The 19,088-nt window shown below is 39.9% G+C and overlaps 1 protein-coding gene across 7 annotated transcripts in view; it reads left to right on the top strand.

Annotated features, from left to right (window-relative positions):
* col16a1 (collagen, type XVI, alpha 1) overlaps positions 1 to 19,088 on the top strand; it is a 116,712-nt gene that overhangs the window by 27,595 nt on the left and 70,029 nt on the right. For all 7 annotated transcript variants that reach the window (XM_036144974.1, XM_036144978.1, XM_036144976.1 and 4 more), the window contains exons 3-7: positions 501 to 569; positions 1,201 to 1,318; positions 15,274 to 15,397; positions 16,114 to 16,395; positions 18,421 to 18,501. In XM_036144974.1, the coding sequence (XP_036000867.1) occupies positions 501 to 569; positions 1,201 to 1,318; positions 15,274 to 15,397; positions 16,114 to 16,395; positions 18,421 to 18,501 (674 nt within the window). The remainder of the gene's footprint in view (positions 1 to 500; positions 570 to 1,200; positions 1,319 to 15,273; positions 15,398 to 16,113; positions 16,396 to 18,420; positions 18,502 to 19,088) is intronic.

Consider the following 19,088-nt stretch of genomic DNA (forward strand, 5'->3'; position numbering starts at 1 on the left):
CTGCACCACTTTTTAGTTTTCCTAAACATCTTATATCTCTTACCACTCTGCAGTCAGGTGGGCCGCTCTGACAGGCAACACTTTACTCTGCAACCACCCCAACGGGGTGAGAACATGCCCGTCAAAATGAGGCTGCCGCGACAGACAAGCTGGGTGCTAGACAACCTGTCAGATCAGGTTGTGCTCCACTCCGCACAGCTTCGCCTTCATTTCATCAGCCTGAGTGTGTTTTACACCTATTTTAACTCTCTTTCACCCCCCCCCAACAATTCCTTCTATCTTTCTTTCTTAATACATATTTCAGATCTGCTCAAATTTATGTTTGAAGTTACCAGTTTTTTCCCTGGCTCACAATCTGTCCATTTCTCTCAGAAAGAAGTGTTGAGGGTTTCTTTCTGACACGTGTTGTCAGATGACTTTTTTCGTCTAACAAACGCTTTACGTTTCCAGGTTTTAGCTTTGCGACTACTTTTTCATGTGTGTTTTGCTTGTTACCACAGGGGAGCAATGCCCGTCCCTACAAGTGGCTGAGTGGAAGTTCCCTCGGATGACTAGGAACAACATTACTGGTGAATGGAAAGCTTAATTTCTCGTACTAAGGGGGTATAATAAGTATTGCACATATCAATGTTTTTCTCAGTAAATAGATTAGCATGACTTGAAATTCACATTGCATGTCAATAATTACCCAAGTATATGCATATATAGAAATTACAATAAATCCAGTAATTAAATGATGTGAAATTAACGTAAATTACGCTGGGAATAAGTACTGAACACACATGCTATAATTAATGAAATTCATGGTATCCGTACTTTTGTTGGTAATGACAACTTCAGTTAAGTTGTCTATAGTGTAGTCCTGTGTGGTGATCATTAATTAAGGCCATGGCAGTTGAGAACATTTCTTGTTGCTTCCTTGAAAACACAGTACCCGCTAATTCCAGGTCTTTCTGAAGCACTCCTTCTAAATATTGTTTAACTCCTCTGTCAGAAAACAAGGATGCTGTTTGTGGCCTGTTTGGTGTGTCTGTGAAATATCACCAATATCTTGTGGGAATTTGTGCCAATAGCAGCATTACAATAACATTTACTGAGAAAATCTTTTGACATATACAGTATTTTTTTTTTTTTTTGCTCAGTGTAATAATCTGACTTTTGTTTATTGATGAAGCAACTGATGAACTCCTCCAATGGCAGGTTTTAATCTGGTGAGGCGATTCTCCTTGCTAAAAGACGCAGATGTCAGGAAGATCCGCAACCCCCGGGGTCCCGTTATCCTTCGCCTCGGCAAGACGGCGCTCTTGCGCCCCAGCGAGTAAGTTCACTTTGCATCTTCTTATTTTTTTACATTTTTTTTGCCCTCCTTTACTTTGCACAAAATAGCGATTATTCAGGCACAAATATGTTTTGTTCAGATTTAGGTGGGAGGGAAGAGAATAAAAGTTAAATAATGTGCAAGATTTCCCACACTGTGTGGGCATAGGTTGACAGGCTTTCTGTTTTTCACGTCTGCCTGAATGTACCCTTTAGCCAAATCAGCCTGTGAACCTCGACGTGTCAGCACTGTCTAGAGGCTGTTGCATACAGAAGCAGAAACACTGGTCAGGCGCTGATTGACTTTCCAAAGTTGCCATTGTTACTGGCTTGTAAAACCGAATTCTTACAACCTCTTTTGTTTCTGTGGTTTTAAACCGCATCTATGTGTTAAAACAAGCTCGCATAATAAAATCGCATCCTTATTTGCCTTGGCAGAATCTGTGGGAGTGATGTCTTAATTAGTAGGCATGATGCAGTTGCCAGCCATAAAAAAAGATTAATCAGGGTGAGGATTAAGCAGCTCAATTTTAGAACATGTTTTGAACTTGTTTCTGGGCACATTATTTTGCCATTTAAAAAAAAACAACAGCTTGTGGCTTCCTGTCCTATATCTTGTTATGCCTTCATACATTTAAAAGTTTTAATCAGAGGCTGGTTATAGATTATGTTTGATGTTATTTGACAATTGCTTTTAAAGACTTTATTCTTTTGTCATTTTTCTTCTTCTTCTTCTTCTTCTTCTTCTTCATATTTTCCATAAACTTGTGATGCTACGCTCTCCAGTAATAACGCTTGTTATTGCAGAATTTTCCAAATGGGTCAGCTCAGAGCCCAGAGTATTGTATCACTCTGTCTTTGGATGTGAAGTGTGAACTCGCTAGATAAATCTAGCCTGCACAACACACTTTCCACTTTTATATCCTAGAAGAGTCACAGATATTATTTGTCACAATCTTTTTTTTTTCAAGTGAAAATAGGAGGGGACAAAAACATGACAAGGTAATTTCTTAGGAAACCAGGATCTATCTATCTGTGAGCCAAAAGAGCAACATTTCCAAATATTTTTGTTTTGCTCCCTAGTACACAAGGAGAGCACAGGAAGGCTGCCTTACATCGGTTCCATGCTTCCTGCTTTAAATTTTGTTACCCTGTACCTATTTCTTGAAATTTTGATGCTGCAGATACGTTTGCTGTCAGTTTTCACAATGCAGCAGGCAACCTCGATGAGCGCTTTAGATGCAAAAGAGATTTTCCTCATAAATATGTATACATATTGGTTTAAAAAAATAATATATATATATATATATATATATATATATATATATATATATATATATATATATATAGCTAGGCAAAGAAAGAAAGAAAGAGAAAGAAAGAAAGAAAGAAAGAAAGAAAGAAAGAAAGAAAGAAAGAAAGAAAGAAAGAAAGAAAGAAAGGAAAAGCCGTAATGCTCTCCACCTATTCTTGCTGTGGAGTCTCTATGGCAGGATAATGGGATGATAATAGACCTACCCATTTTTGAGACTCAACAACAATGGCAAAGCTCAGTAAAGAGATGAATGACATGACACCATTGTTCAAACGCTTGTGTATATGAGAGAAGACACCAATCTCACAGAAAAGTATCTTAAAATCACCACAATGCCAAGCATCCAAGAGTGAGATTTAAAGGGGATTTATCATGAAAACTCCACAATTTTAGCCGTTAAATACATTTTGTTGTGAACTTGAAGTCTCTAGGGGTGCAGAGAAAATTGATTTATTCTGTCCAGGTACTGCATCGATATCATTATATTCTGTTTGGGTCATATTTTTCAAGCCTTTCAGTCTTCTCTATTCTTTATTTACAATTATACCACAAAATAAAGTTAACAATTATACCACAGTATTTGTTGCAAAACTTCTTCCTCAGAAAATTGAAACGGACTGTACTTTCCACTGAGCTGCTTAAAACATTTTTTTACATTGCTACCATAGAAAGTGTTTTAGGTCTCAGCATAACTGGGTGGTATGGGAGCTGCACAGTGAAGGAAAGGAAGGACTTATCACAGGCGTTAAGGACTGCACAGGGGATTGTGGGATGTTGTCTACAGGAGGGCCAGATGCATCTACACTGATCCCACCCACCCAGGAAATGCACTATTTACCCCCTTCCCAACAGGTGAATGATTCAGAAGCATCAATTCCAGATCTAATAAACTTAGAAATGTCCAGCTCTTGGACGGCTATCATGCCCTGCTGAGAAGTTTGTCGTCCATCATATGTTACAATCACACTGCTGTTATTGTATATTTGCAAACTCTTATTCTCAGGAATATCAAATTGCACACTTCTGTAAATGAAGCCTCAAAAACATGCACTGCACAAAATTACCTCATTACTTTAGTTTCATGAAGGAGGGACAAATCCATGTAACATGGCTCATATCACTAACCAAAGCACTGATATCAGAGCTCTTGGAATCTGAAACGAACTTGCATGCTTTATTGTGTGAAGAAAAAACTGTAAATACTAAGTCTGTTGTGCATTAGTGTCATGTTATGTATCCTAAGCCGGTGTCAGCCTCAAAGGTAATTTCACCATGGTGAATACATGGTGACAATGAAAGATTCATGATTCTTGATTCTTGATTTGGAAACGGGCCAAGATCAACTCAAAAAGTGCATCTCGGTTTGATTGTTTGGTCCGGACCAGGGGTTTGCTTGTGTGCATTACACCTCCACAAAAGGTCCAGAGCAAAGGGGAGAAATGAACTCTGGTCTGTTTAAAGCAGACCAAACATGGCAGGTGTGAAAATGTGAAAAATAGGAAGGCATTAAAAAGCATGATGCCCTTTCAGCCTGAAGACTAAATGGGAAAGGCCCTGAGTTGACATATCTATGTGGGCTATAGGAACCTGACTGTATTCCATAAGTGCCTACGATCAGGCTGGACAATTCTGAGCATAAAAGATAATAATAATAATAATAATAATAAAAATAAAAATAAAAATAAAAATAAAAATAAAAATAAAAATAATAATATTTGAAAAGTGCCTTTCATAATGCTCAAGGACACTGTACAAAATGTGAATCTAACAAATGGCAATACAACAACAAAGCTTCAATAATCTAAGATAAATACAAAATAAAACAGTTATAGAGAGTAGGCAGCTTTTAAAATGTAAGTTTTGAGGAAAGATTTAAAATTGGGGGAGAGACTAAACATTGCAGATGTCAAGAGGCAGTTGATTCCACAGCTGGGGGGGGCAGAAAAGGAAAAAACTCTGCCACCCATGGTCTTGATGCACATATAGGGGACAGAGACACAAACAGAAGAGGAAGACCTAAGAGAGTGAGAGGGGTTGTGAATATGGAGAAGTTCAGACAAATAAGGAGGGGCAAGGTTATGGATGTCCTTGAAAGTAAGGAGGAGTAACTTAAATTTAATCCTGAATTGGATGGGAAGCCAGTGTAGCTGTTGTAGAACAGGGGTAATGTGTTGGAAAGAGGAGGTTAGCGTGATGATACAGGCAGCAGAAGTCTGAACAAACTGACTTACAATACTCAAGACAGGAGGTGACTAGGCTATGAATAAGGACAGAGGTGGCGTGGGGGCTGAGGGAAGGATAGAGGCGGTTTATGGAGCGAAGGTGGAAATAAACAGAGCGAATAATGTTATTAATGTGGGACTGAAAGGAAAGGGTGCAATCGAAGATGACACAGACACAGAAGCATTTTCTCCGGACAGAACGGGAGATTGAAGAACTGTCAATAGTCAACGAAAAGTTATTGGCTTTAGAAAGGGTTGAATTGGTACCAATTAGAATCAGAATTTAGTTTAAGAAAGTTTGTAGTGAACTAAGGAATTAATAGCATAGAGGCAAGATGAGAGGTGAGTAGAACTATAACTGTCCTCCTGGCAGGACAGGTATAGCTGGATGTCATCAGCATAGCAGTGAAACGTGATATTAAATTGGTGAAGGATGGAGCCAAGGGTGAGGAGATAAATAATAAAAAGGAGCGGGCCAAGGACCGAGCCCTGGGGGACACCAGAAGTAACAGGAGAGTGAGTGGAATGGAAGGCTTTCATTTGAATGAGCTGAGTGCAGCCAGTTAGCTATGAACAGAACCAGGAGTGCCTGTTATGCTGATAGAAGAAAGTCTCTAAAGATGACACTGTTTGTTTCAACTGTTTGTCAATACAATTCTTCCATTGGACATTGAAATGGGCAAGGTGATGAGGTACATGGATATATATGCATCTCAAGCTAAGATTATGGTGCATAGATTTAACAAAAGAGCAGCAAAATGTAAGTCACTGTATCCAACACTTTTACGATTCAATACCTGTGAATTACCTGTTTAACTAAAATTAAACAAACTGGGGCCTCATTTGCAGTAAGGTGCTTGCTACTCTAGTGTGATGTGGTGAAGATAGAGTGGAGCCTAAAAGCGTAGGCCTCAATGCACTTGTCCATCTATGTTCTCATAATTGCCTAAAGTCACGAGACAGGGATCATGACCTAAAGAATGAGATCCTAGGCGGAAGTGGTTGAAATGAGCTTCCTCCATATAGTTGCTGTACTCACCTTAGTGACAGATTATCTCTAATTTAAGATCTCCCTGGATGAGATATGATTCCAAAGTTGTCTGTAGTCCTCGAGTTGGAGGTTTTTTCAGATACATCCTATTGGGCATCAAGAACTCTATAAGGCTGAGTAAGGAAACTCGAAAGGCCAAGTGAAGGTTGAATTAAGTTTTATTTTATAAGGGGAAATAAGTAAAACCAACAGATTTTTTTTTCCTCATAAATTTAGGTTTGTACTCCAGTGTCTTTACAGTGCACAATGGTAAGCATATAATTTATGATATTTTACTTATTAATTATTGACTCTTACATTAGTCCTTATCCCTCATTCAGTTCTAGAGTTTTTACAAAGTGTTTGGGGGGCTGTGTAAAAAAAATCCTTCCCATCCGGGAATTCAGTTATCATCCTGAACACATGCCCAAACCATCACTACAGACTGGACCAATGAGTACCAGGCCCCAATTTGTCTATCCATTTCCCCCCTCATCCTGCCAGTCTCCACAATAACTAACCATTGTATTAGCTGATGGGTGGATGTCTCCTCCACTACTCCACTGCTTACTACTATTAGTGGATCAGAAAGGCACCACAGCAAACACTGGCGGCAGAGTGTAGTGGTGGAGTTGTTTACTGGAGGTCAGCTCAGAGCAAAACTAGCGGCACAGCCTATTATGCAAGCATATCCCATTCTGTGTGTTGTTAATTGGCAGACTCAGCGAATATCCTCCATGCATCAAAATAGGCTGTCCTTATTTTCATTTGATCCCTCCAACCCCAATCAATAACCACAGCGAAATAATGACTAAATAGGTTGGGGGCTAAGATGCTGATCGAATGTTTCTCTAACTACAGAACACCTATGAAGAAGCAAAGATGCAGAAGAATACATAAGGAAGGTTAAAAAGATTAATTATTTTATATAGAGAGAAGAAATAAAGATGACAGACTTGGGATTTGAATAAGTGGGGTATGAAATGTACTCCCTTTGCAGCTACATTTCAACATGAGGAGTAGAAGTGTTCCTGGCTTATGTTTAATACATGGCACACCAGAGCTTTCCAGAACATCTTCTAAATGCCAAGTTATTTTTTAAAGGGCTCCTACGCCGTTTAGAAATATTTAGAACTGTGTTGGAATGTGTGGAATTTGATACAAGTATTTCTAGACCTGGTTTAATACAGAAAAATGTCCCAATTTGTCCCTTTACCACTGACAACTTTGTCGGGATTTTGCATTATGAATGCATTACAGTCAGAAGGATTTCGTTAAGAAACATAGGGAAAATTATGAATTCTTGTTCAAAGTTCAATTCAAACACTTGTTATCCAAAATGTTTTGAGCAGTGGTTCCCTACCTTTTTTTGGGCCATGCCCTCCTATCCATTATGTCATTCGACAACACCAATTTATAAAGCTGCAGGGAAAATTGCAGCGGTGTCAGCGGACATCAAGCCGATGTAACATTGCCTGATGGTGTTGCTGTGATCAAAGGCAGGCTGGGGTTGAAATTCAGCCCTGCTAATAACAACAGCAGCAAAAATGACAAACATTATAGTATTCACGGGGTAAGAACACAAATATAATGATATAATGAAGTAAAAACAGCACAAGGAAAACGGTACAAACAGTAAATAAATTACTCAACCTATTTGTAATGTTGTTTATTTATATTATCTTTTTAACTTGGAACACAGACTCCGTCCTAATTTTTCTTTTGCAATAAAGACATGTTTGCCTTTTCCTGGCCAGCCAGTATGGATTGACATACATTTTAATTGATAAAGCAGAGTAATTATTTATACAAGTATGCCGTAACATGGCTGATAGGTTAGTCTTTAATGCTCTGTGTGGCCTGACATTCAAAACACAACCATAGTTAATGCCAAGTCTGGGATGGGATGAAAAGTGTTTTAATGTGCATGTGGATGCTGGACGCTTTCAAGGGAAGTCTGAGAATGGGATACCCCTCCTGTGAATTAGTAACAATATGCTCGGTGTGTATAGAAATTAACCCCTTTAACAGAAATAAATTCTTCCAAGGGTAATACCACAAAAGAGAGTGCTAATTTTTTCAGAGTTTGCACAGCAAATGCTATGTGGTGAAATTTCACAGATGATACTCAGACATCCCACTCTCCTGAAGGCAGCATAGAGCTGTGCCACAAGAAGCTGTCAGAAACGCTGAAGAGAAAAAAGAGTTATGATCAATTCAGTTACAGTGCCATGCATGTTTTAATACTGCAGACCATATTTTTTCTCAATTAGCTCAATGTTTAAACTGGTATCGTTGTGCACCTTTAGTGTAAACTTTACCTTTAGTGAACGCCCACCAAAAGGATCGCAGCGCCCCCCTTTTGTATGTTGTTTTGCTTTCAGTGCCCCCTGTTGTCCTCTAAACACCCCCTTGATGGGGTGTATTACTGCCCCATTGAGATACCCAGGTTTAGAGGGTTGAAAACAATGTATTTCTTCCCGAAAAACTTAAAAGGAATTTAGAAAATTTAAAAGAAAAATAAAGTCATGCAGCCAACCTCATGAATAGCTGAACACAACAGTGATTCACGGAAACTACCATGTCCGTCTGTATGAAGCTGAATAAATTTTTGTTCATATTTACATTGTATGCTTGATGGATAAATTAAAGGGTAATGCTTAGTGCTAGTTCTGCTTTGTTTTATGCATTATGGATACATGTATGTTGTAACTTCTGGTTGCATACGAATGTTTAGTCTGTTAGATATGATCTGTTAGGACTCAGATTTTGCACAAAGCTAGGTGTTGTATAATTTGCATTTCTAGTGATGCGTTCGGATCGACCTGGTGTCCGCAGTGTGAACAGTGAATTTACATATTATCCCTATGCTAATTGCATGTCCAGGAGCCATGGTGGCCATAAAACAGGCCATGGTGCAGTCCATGCAGAATTATCAGAGCGGTGACTTTCGCTGAAGTTCGAAAATCTGAACTTTTCTGTCAAAGCAAGTCGCGACAACCAATCAGGGACTGATTGTGGTTGTGACACATGGTGAAGAAGTGCAACGGAGACAAAGCTTTTTTTCCAGTCAAAATAGAAACCGTAAGAAGTAAGGAATGCTCTTTAGAGGTTTGTGGGTGGCTTTGAAAAAAAGCCACTTTAATTTAGCCCTTAAAAGGACTGTTATATCAGTCATCATTCATCCTCATCTTGTAGCTCTAGAACTGGACTGACCAGCCGCCACTTCTATTTATATTTATTTTATTTTATTTTTTTTTCTTATTTGGGTATTTAAACTTGGGCTTTAACGTCAATTTGGCTGCGGTTACAGACATATTGTCATTCAACTGCACATTAACAATGCAGATTTGAGTAAAATGTCTTTACAAGGCTCTGAGTAAAAAACTGAAGTCAAAATAGAAACATTCCTGACAAATGACATGTGTCACTTGTCAGGAATGTAGCGGCAAACCCAAAACAAAAGACATTTTATATGTGCAGAAAGGTTATGTGTAAGACAATATGAATAGTACAAGTATATGTAGCAACAGGATGTATTGCAACAATGAATGGACCATATGATGATACTGATAGTGTAGTTAGTCAGTGGAGTTCACAGTGACAATGTGAAGTTACTATTTTTTTTATGTATGGGAGGGGAGGATTATTGGGAGTTTAGAAGTCTAATGACTTCTGGAATGAAGTTGTTGTGGAATCTGCTTGTTCCTTATTAGAAGCTGCTGAATGTCTTGCCAGAGGGCAGGAGGGTGAACACTCTGTGATGAGGGTGGGAGGGGTCCTTTATGGTTGTCTGAGCCCTGGTCATGCAGTGTCTGCGAGCAGTGTTAAGGATAGAGGGAAGCGCTGTCCTGATGATTTTCTCTGCCATTGGCACCAGTCTCTCTACACATTTCCAGAAATAAGGAGGGAAATAACTTCACGGACTTGATATACGACTTAGTTGAACATTTGTTTGCCTGTCTTCTTTGCCTTAATGTTAAAACTAGAAATCTTCATTTTGTTTTCTCCCCTCATTCCTCTCAAATGACTCTTACTCTTTTAACTTAAACAAGGGAGATATATGTAAGTTTCTGAGTCAGGTGCATTTTGAGTAATCTCTTCTCCCAGACTCTGTTTGTCTGTTTATTAGTTTCCATGATTTTTTTGTAATTTTTTTTCTTCCTAATGCCTCTGAATATAGTTCCAGCACTTTCAACTAAAAAAGTCAATAGTTTTTCTGAGTGGTTTTGTGCCCTGCAGCTCATGTCTCTAATCGACAGCAAAAATAACTATTTTCTGAGCACGATTTTTTTTCCTGTTTCTTCCCTCTGTCTGTGGCTCTGTGTGTCACATTTTGCCGTCTTTTCTTTATCAGTTTGTCCACCCACATACTTTACATTGCACTCAATATTAAAACCTGAATTTTTATCTATTTATTTGGTCTCTTGCTGGATTTTATTTGTACCCCTCTGTCCTTCTTTGACTTATTTTTTTTCAAAATTTTCTGTGTTTTCTCCTTTTCACCTTTTTCCCCACTCATCTTTCCTTTGTTTTGACGTCCCGCGCTTTCCTGTTTTCCCTAGGATCCTACCTTGCTCATAAATCAACGTCACCCAAAATCTAGGAGTGGGAGACCAGCTGCCAGCATCAACAATTCTCTGTGTGTGCAAAGAGAGAGTTGCAGTGAAATAGAGTAAAGGAAAATGTTTCAGTTTTTACTGTCTCAGTGAGGAGGCATTTCACAAACCCTCATTTTGCAGTATATCTACTCACCTGCATGAGTTGTATGCTTTTGTGTGTGTTTTGAATCAGTGAGCTTAGCTGCCCTGGACTGAAGCTGAAGGATGAAGTGTGCCAGACTGTTTCGTCTGTGAAAATTAATGCCAGTGGGGTCAAACACATGGGCCTTGTATGGAGCGCCATGGCTGCAGTCACAAAATGAAAAAGAAAACAAAAACTAGAGCAATCGAGTATATGCTCTCTCTCTCTCTCTCTCTCTCTCTCTCTCTCTCTCTCTCTCTCTCTCTCTCTACATATATATATATATATATATATATATATATATATATATAGATATATAGATAGATAGATAGATAGATAGATAGATAGATAGATAGATAGATAGATAGCGAGAGTGCGAGAGCGAGATACTACACATACCTCGGTTTGGAATGTCAGATCACGTCTCTGTGGACCTGATCCCTGCCCACACACCCCTGATCTGCAGGACCAGACCCCTTCTCAGAACCATTCAGGTTTGGACTGAACATGTCTGCTCAGCTTTATTAGACTGTTTTGAACACAGAACTGGGGAGTGTTCAAAGAGAATGCTGATCTAGAGGAACACACGTCATCTGTGTTGACACAACAGCACAGTAATGCCATGCCATTTAGGCACTAACACTGATACTCAGAAAGACAATCAGAATATTTCCTAACCGGAAACCATGAATAAACAGCATAGTGTGGTTCCTGCTGAAGGCCCAGCATGCAACATACTGATCAGGAGACTTTGGAGAGGCAGCAAGACCATTGGAGAAGTTGTACTTAGAATCACAGATTCTAAGTACAGCGACCAGCAGCTCAGCAACAACACAGCACGCTTTGACTTTCCAAGCAGCAGAAGGTTGTGTCCTTAGCCCTGCTCTCTTCACCCACAACTGCTCTGCTATTCACCCCACATAGTATTGAAGTTTGCTGACAACAGTTGTGGGTCTCATATCCAACAATGATGACACCAGTTAGAGAAAGAAGGTCCTCAGTCTTACACAGTGGTGCTCCAGGAACAACCTCATCCTGAACACCATGTATGACCAAGGTATCCATAGCTAAGTACAGGAGGCGAAGGAAAACTGAACACGCTCCTTTCTGCATAGCTGGGGAGGTGGTAGAGTGCAAGAACAGTCTAACATTTCCATTTCCTCTGATCTCTCATGGACTGTGAACACAATTCCACCCAGTGTAAAAGGCCAAACAACAGTAGCCTGGCCAGCCAGACTAACCTTTGCCCCTTTTCGATACGGCTGAGGTTAGTATGGAACTGCTCCCATAGAGGGCAGTTTGTGGGATGGGGTTAACAGGTGCAAAGTAAACCAATCAGAGAAACTGCAGATGTGATGTAAAAAAGGCAGAATTAGACTTCTGCTCTCAACATTTCTCAATGTATTTCAACATGGCTAGCCGTGGTCGAGCGGCGACTACGCTGAATGATTCTTTTAAAACAGTACAAAGCGCACTAGCGAACAAACGCTCCGTAGCGGTGGCCATCTTGTTTTTTTGGCTGAGGGATTCTCAGGCGCTGCACATCACTCAACATTTAAAGCCAGCCCACGCCTGTGATTGGTCAGTATCAGGAAAGGCAAGGCAAGGCAAGGCAAATTTATTTATATAGCACAATTCAGTACAGAGACAATGCAAAGTGCTTTACATGATTAAAATATAGGAAAATAAAACAGAATAAAAGCAAGTAGGGATAGTGTAGAAACAAAAAAGAACATTTGAAAACAGTAAAACATTTTAACTTGAACATTCAAAGGCAATTCTAAACAAATGTGTTTTTAATCTCGATTTAAAGGAACTCAGGCTTTCAGCACTTTTACAGTTTTCTGGAAGTTTGTTCCAGATAAGTGGAGCATAGGAACTGAATGCTGCTTCTCCATGTTTGGTTCTGGTTCTAGGTATGCAGAGTAGGCTGGAGCCAGAAGACCTGAGTGGTCTGAAAGGTTTAAACGCTGATAACAAGTCTGTGATGTATTTAGGTGCTAAGCCATTCAGGGATTTATAGACTAACAGAAGTATTTTAAAGTCTATTCTCTGAGATATAGGGAGCCAGTGTAAGGACTTTAGAACTGGGGTTATGGTCTCTACTTTTTTAGTCTTGGTGAGGACGTGGGCAGCAGCGTTCTGGATCAGCTGCAGCTGTCTGATCCACTTTTTAGGCAGACCTGTGAAAACACCGTTGCAGTAATCAATTCTACTAAAAATAAACGCATGGATTAGTTTTTCCAGATCCTGCTGAGACATCAGTCCTTTAATCCTAGAAATGTTCTTCAGGTGATAGAAAGCTGACCTTGTAATTGTCTTTAGATGCTTTTGAAGGTTCAGGTCTGAGTCCATCACTACACCCAGGTTTCGGGCCTGATTAGTGGTTTTTAGTTGAAGCGACTGAAGCTGTGTGCTAACCTTTGATCTCTCCTCTATTGGTCCAAAAATTATTACTTCTGTTTTGTTTTTATTCAACTGAAGAAAATTTTGGCACATCCACGTATTGATTTCTTCTAGGCATTTACTCAGTGCTTGAACTGGTTTATAGTCACCTGGTGACATGGTGATGTAAAGCTGTGTGTCGTCTGCATAGTTAAATGCTTCAGAAACATTAAAAAACAGACTTAAAAACAACTTCTCCCCAAAAGCTGTGTGTGTTTGCACCCCCTTTTGGGAATCAAATAAACCACCTGCCCAGTTAATAGTCTGTCACATGTTACAAACACCCTACTGCTAATGCCTATTTGCACACTTTAGTTTCTCATGAAATGTCTAGTTGGACATCAATGCAGATTGCACAGTTTTGTAACTTGAAGGTATGCAGAGTACTTACTGTGTGCATCAGTATACTAACAATGGAGTGTTCAGGTGATAAATTGACACACCAGCACAGTGATGCTATGCCAAGCCAACTTTATTTATTAGCACTTTAAAAACAGCACAGCTGACCAAAGTGCTGAACCAATATGAAGAGCATACATGATAAACACATATAAGAAGTTACAATTACTTAGAGTTAAATACAATATAAAACACAAATTAATATTATAAACAACTTGAGTAAAACATAATGTAAAACACTTAAAAGATGTAAGAAACTTGAATAAAATGAACAAGGTGAGCTCTGTCATGCAGTAATCTACATTATTTGCAAAGGACCTGACTTTTTGACTCGCATACAAGTCCCAAGGACATTTTGCACATGCTAAGCTTTTCAGGAAGTGTTGTTGGTGGGTGCAATTAACTGATTTCAGGAAAAATAAAGATGTAGAAAAGTTGTGTCTGCATGTTATATGTATATTCTGTGTGCATCCTGAGGGCCATCTGTCTCATGAAAAATGTCATTATGGTAACACATAATGAAAATAAAGATTCTTGAAACATCTATGTTAGGATGCTGTTTGTGGACTTCAGCTTAGCCTTCAACCCCATCGCTCTGCTGCTGGATCAGTGACTTTCTGGCCAACAGGTCCCAGGTGGCGAGGATTGGGAAACACATCTGCCTCACTGATATTTAACAATGCAATGCCACAGGGTTGTGTCCTCAGCCCTGCCCTTTTCACACACACGGCTGCTCTGCTATCCACCATACAAACACGGTTGTGACGTAGTCTGACGACCCCACTCTAACAATAATGAGACCTACTACAGAGAAGAGATCCACAATCTGACACAATAGTGCCCTGGGAATCACCGTCACTGCTGTCTGTCTTTGTGACCCACTGCCAAATCGGTCATGCTGGAGGATGTTACACACAGCAGAACGTTCTCCACGGCGTCTCCAGACTCTGTCACATGTGTTCAGTGTGAAGCTACTTTCATCTGTGAAGAGCACAGGGAGCCAGGGGCAAATTTGCCAATCTTGGTGTTCTTAGTCAAATGCCAAATGTCCTGCATGGTGTTGAGCTGTAAGCAGAACCCCCACCTGTGGACGTCGGGCCCTCATACCACCCTCATGAAGTTTGCTTCTGATCATTTGAGCAGACACATGCACATTTGTGGCCTGTTGATGGTCATTTAGCAGGGCTCTGACAGTCCTCCTCCTGTTCCTCCTTGCACAAAGGTGGAGCGGTCCTGCTGCAGGGTTGTTGCCCTCCTATGGCCTCCTCCACATCTCCTGATGTACTGGCCTGTCTCCTGGTAGCGCCTCCATGCTCTAGATACTACACTGACAGACACAGAAAACCTTCTTGCCACAGCTTGCATTGATGTGCCATCCTGGATGAGCTGCACTACCTGAGCCACTTGTGTGGGTTGTAGACTTCATCTCATGCTACGACTAGAGTAAAAGCACCACCAGCATTCAAAAGTGACCAAAACATCAGCCAGAAAGCACAAGAACTGAGAAGTGGTCTGTGGTCACCATCTGCAGAACCACTCCTTTATTGGGGGTGTCTTGCTAATTGCCTGTAGTTTCCACTTGGTGTCTATTCCATTTGCACATGGGAAATTAATTATCAATCAGTGTTGCTTCTTAAGTGGACAGTTTGATTTCACAGAAGTGTGACTAACTTGGAGTTACATTGTGTTGATTAAGTGTTCCCTTCATTTTTTTTGAGCCGTGTATTTTGTAGTTTTACTGTTTGATTTCAGTTAGTTGGCGACCATTGTGTGTCTGAAAATTCCTTACTTCTGTGTTCCAGCCAAATGTTTCCTCATGGCTTACCTGACGAGTTCACGTTGGTCTTCACCCTGGCTTTGAAAAAGGCTGCGCTGAAGGACACCATCTACCTCTTTCACATATCGGATCAGCAGGGATATCCACAGGTGCTGCTTGCTCCACACGTTCTTCTCATCCTGCAAGCATCTCTCGCTTTCCTCCTGCCACCATGCATCCCCTCTCTCATTTTTACTCTATTCATCGATCGCTCACCTTTTAATCATCCAACTTTTTTTCTGCGCCTTTCTTTTGTCCCTCTCATCACTTTTTGCATAGTCATCCACTTTTCCTTTTCGATCTCTTTCCTCGTGTGACACCTTTTCAATTTTCTCCACCCTTTCATCCCATTTGCCTTTTGTCCTGTCTTATTTTTCATTGGGAAACCCTTTCCCCCTCTTCCTTTCCCTTTGTCTGTACAACCTCAATCATCTCCAGCGCTCGTCTTTCATTCACCTTCATTATTATTCATATGTGTTCCATGATGAAGCACTAGAATCCCTCCGAGTCTCGATAATCACTACTAGTCTGAGGCCAGATTTAAATGCTTAGTGTGTATGATGGATGGAGGCTACGTCGCCTCATTAGTTGTGATTGATTGGCTGCACTACTTGGGTGTGTTTAATTAATAAGTCTTCCTTTTTTACCTCATCTTTGAGACATTGTTTTACAACTTTGTTTTGGTGCGAGTTGTGTTTACAAATTAGCTTATGTTGAATTCAGATAACTCCAGATACAATAATTTTTTTTGCGTAATCTGTGAAAACCTGAGCGCTTACTTCTTCATAACTTCCGCTCCTCTGTCCTCCTTCCCCCCTCATCGAAGCTCTCGGTGGACTTCAGCGCCCCCGATGGCATGCTATCATTACGAGCCAGAGGTGTTGACCCTGAGGCCGAGCTGGTGAGCTGTGTGTTTAACGGAGAGGGGGTCAAGGCCCTGACGGACCTCCGCTGGCACAAGCTGGCCCTCAGCTTGCAACGGGACACCGCTTCCCTCCATGTCGACTGCAGCTCCATCGAGACGAAGCCCCTTGAGCCACGAGGCGTCCTGCAGATTGATGGGCACACATTGCTGGGTGTTCGGGCTTCAGATGCCGGACCAGTGCAAGTGAGAACAAATTATCCTATACATCCTGCATAGAACCAAGATCAGAATCGTAATTTACTTGTTGGCTCAGGCAGAATGCATTATGAGCCTTTTCCTTTGGGACTGCAGCTAATAATAACTTGCATTATGGCTTAATGTTGATTCTTTTCTCTAATAATCAAGCAATTAAATGTGATGTTTTTTTTAAAAACAAAGAGAACTTATTTTCCAATTACAGAAAAACTGGTATTATCCTTGTTTCAATTAGTAAGCAATCTAAACTTGAAAGAAATGTGAAATACACATGTGAAGTGTGATGAAGAAAAAAGACTGAAGCAAATTTCAACTCTCAAGCTCTAGTAGTATGGACTTAAAGTGTAGCTACTTAAAAAGTTTCTATTTCAGGATAAACCCTGTGTAGCAAAAACAGAATCTTAAATACGTTGTAATTTTGTGTCATCATTATTCAAAGTGTCAATCAGACAATTGATACAATATGTGTTTAAATTGATTCTAGAGCCCAAGTGCAAAACTGACTTTAGGAATCCCTACCCTTTGGCTCATCGCCATGCTCTTTCAACATGACGCCACTTAAAACTCAAATAAACCATTAATTTCCAAATTTTGAATTTAAAACCAATCATTTAAAACAAATTAAAAAAAAGCACATCAAAAAACACAAGACATCCCTCAAAACGGTTGCACCTGATGAAATGTTTGTACCAGTCTATTGTTAAAGTGCCTCGTGAAAGTGTTCATAATTCTCACTTTTTCACATTTTGTCTCATTATAACCACAAATGTCAATGTATTTTATCATTATATATGTGAAAGACCTATAACAAGTAGTAAACAGCTGAAAGAAATACATCTATTTGTCATTGCAACTGGATTTTCACTTGTAATTTGTCTTTTGCATTTAGTGGGCAGCTTTTAAAGCGCCCAGGGAGCAAACTGTGTCTAAGAGTCTGGGTCAAGAACCCATAGAAGCAGTCTGCGGCCTTCTCGCAGCCTTCTCGGAATGCAAGCTTGCCACTCTAACCACTAGGCCAGCACTCCTCAATAAAAAATCGTTCATTTAAGCCGGATTCAAACTAGCAACCTAAGGATTTCAGCTTCATAACACTGCAGTCCTTCGTTCTACCAAATGTGCTACCAAAGGGAACTGTGAGGTGGAAAAAACAGATATGAGTTTTAAAAGCTGAAAATGGGGGCGGGGGGTGGGGAAGCTGAATAAAAATGCCAATAAAGCACAATGAAGATTGTGTTTGTAATGTGACAAAAATGTGAAAGGTTTACACGTTTTGGATATGTTTGTAAGGCACTGTACGTTTAGCATATGCAGCACCCTTGCAAGCTATGAAAGATTAGTTGAATGCTTAACGCTCTATGAGAAATGTGAGAGTGTTACTATACATACCTGTATGCAATGTAAATGTTAAACAATGTTAAATAAATAGCTCACACACTCTCCTATATATATATATATATATATATATATATATATATATATATATATATGAGAAGCAAAACAAAACAAAAAAAACCTACTTATCCAGATGAGATCACAGGGCCACGTCATGACTCATTGGAGCATTACACAATAAAAAACAACAACAGTGCTAAGAGCAGACAATGCACTTTCATATTAAATAGAGATATCCATGTGATTAGGCCAGTAATTTAGTTTTTTTTGTGTGGCAGTCTTATTTGGCTTTGATTGATAAAGCAAGAGTGTGGAATACATCCAGACTGAGATGGGAATATTAATGACATGCAGGTGACCGCCTTAGTTAGAATGCAACACACATGCTTTATAAATGCAGAAAGGATGCTTCATACATACACATGCAGGTAAGGCACTCAACAAATAGATTTCCAAACGTTATGTATAAATGAAAAATTAACTGGCCTTTAGCCCTGTTTACTGCCTCACATTTACGTTGTAGTGTAGCAGTAAATACAGCAGCGGATGTAAGGCCCTGCATGCAAAGTACCACATTTTGTAATTCCCATCTCTCTCCTCTTTCACGCTCGCTTTTTCCAGATGGATATTCAGCAGGTGATGCTGTATTGTGACCCATCGCTTGCCATCCAGGAGACCTGCTGTGAGATCCCTGGTGCTCGGGTGAGATTAAAAAATACTCGCTACCTGGAAGTAACACTACAAAACATTCAGTGCAAAATAGACACTCTCTTTCCTCACGCATGAATCGTCCTGTCGTTGTCTGGAATATAAAAGGAACATTAACGGAGGAAAGTCTAAAACTGAAAAAGATATTGTTTTTAACTAACAGAGAACCATCGAGAGCCAACTAATCTGCTAAGGAGATCAGTAATGTTTTAATATTGATTCCTCTTTTTTATTTAGTGTATATATTTCTTAATCTTTTAACAAATTCCATATATTCGCTATGGAATTCAGGCCAGGAGTGTTTGGAGTGAAGGCTATTAAACGAGTTATTAGTGCTTTAGCGAAGCACCGGTGAAATCAGCATCTCCATAGATTATGGGAGTATAGGGAAGTATGAAGTACGCAAAACATTCCTGGTTGACTTTAGATTTCATAAAACAATTGACCAATGCCACCAAATGACACTGCTGCCCAAATAATTACTGACTGTGGAAACGTCACGCTGGATAGCAACCCAGTCTGTTTTCCCATAAACCCGACTAAGACTCTTCTGATAATGTCTCTGGATCAGGAGAAGATTA

This window comes from Fundulus heteroclitus, chromosome 13 (assembly GCF_011125445.2).
Source record: "Fundulus heteroclitus isolate FHET01 chromosome 13, MU-UCD_Fhet_4.1, whole genome shotgun sequence".
NCBI classification, from domain to species: Eukaryota; Metazoa; Chordata; class Actinopteri; order Cyprinodontiformes; family Fundulidae; genus Fundulus; species Fundulus heteroclitus.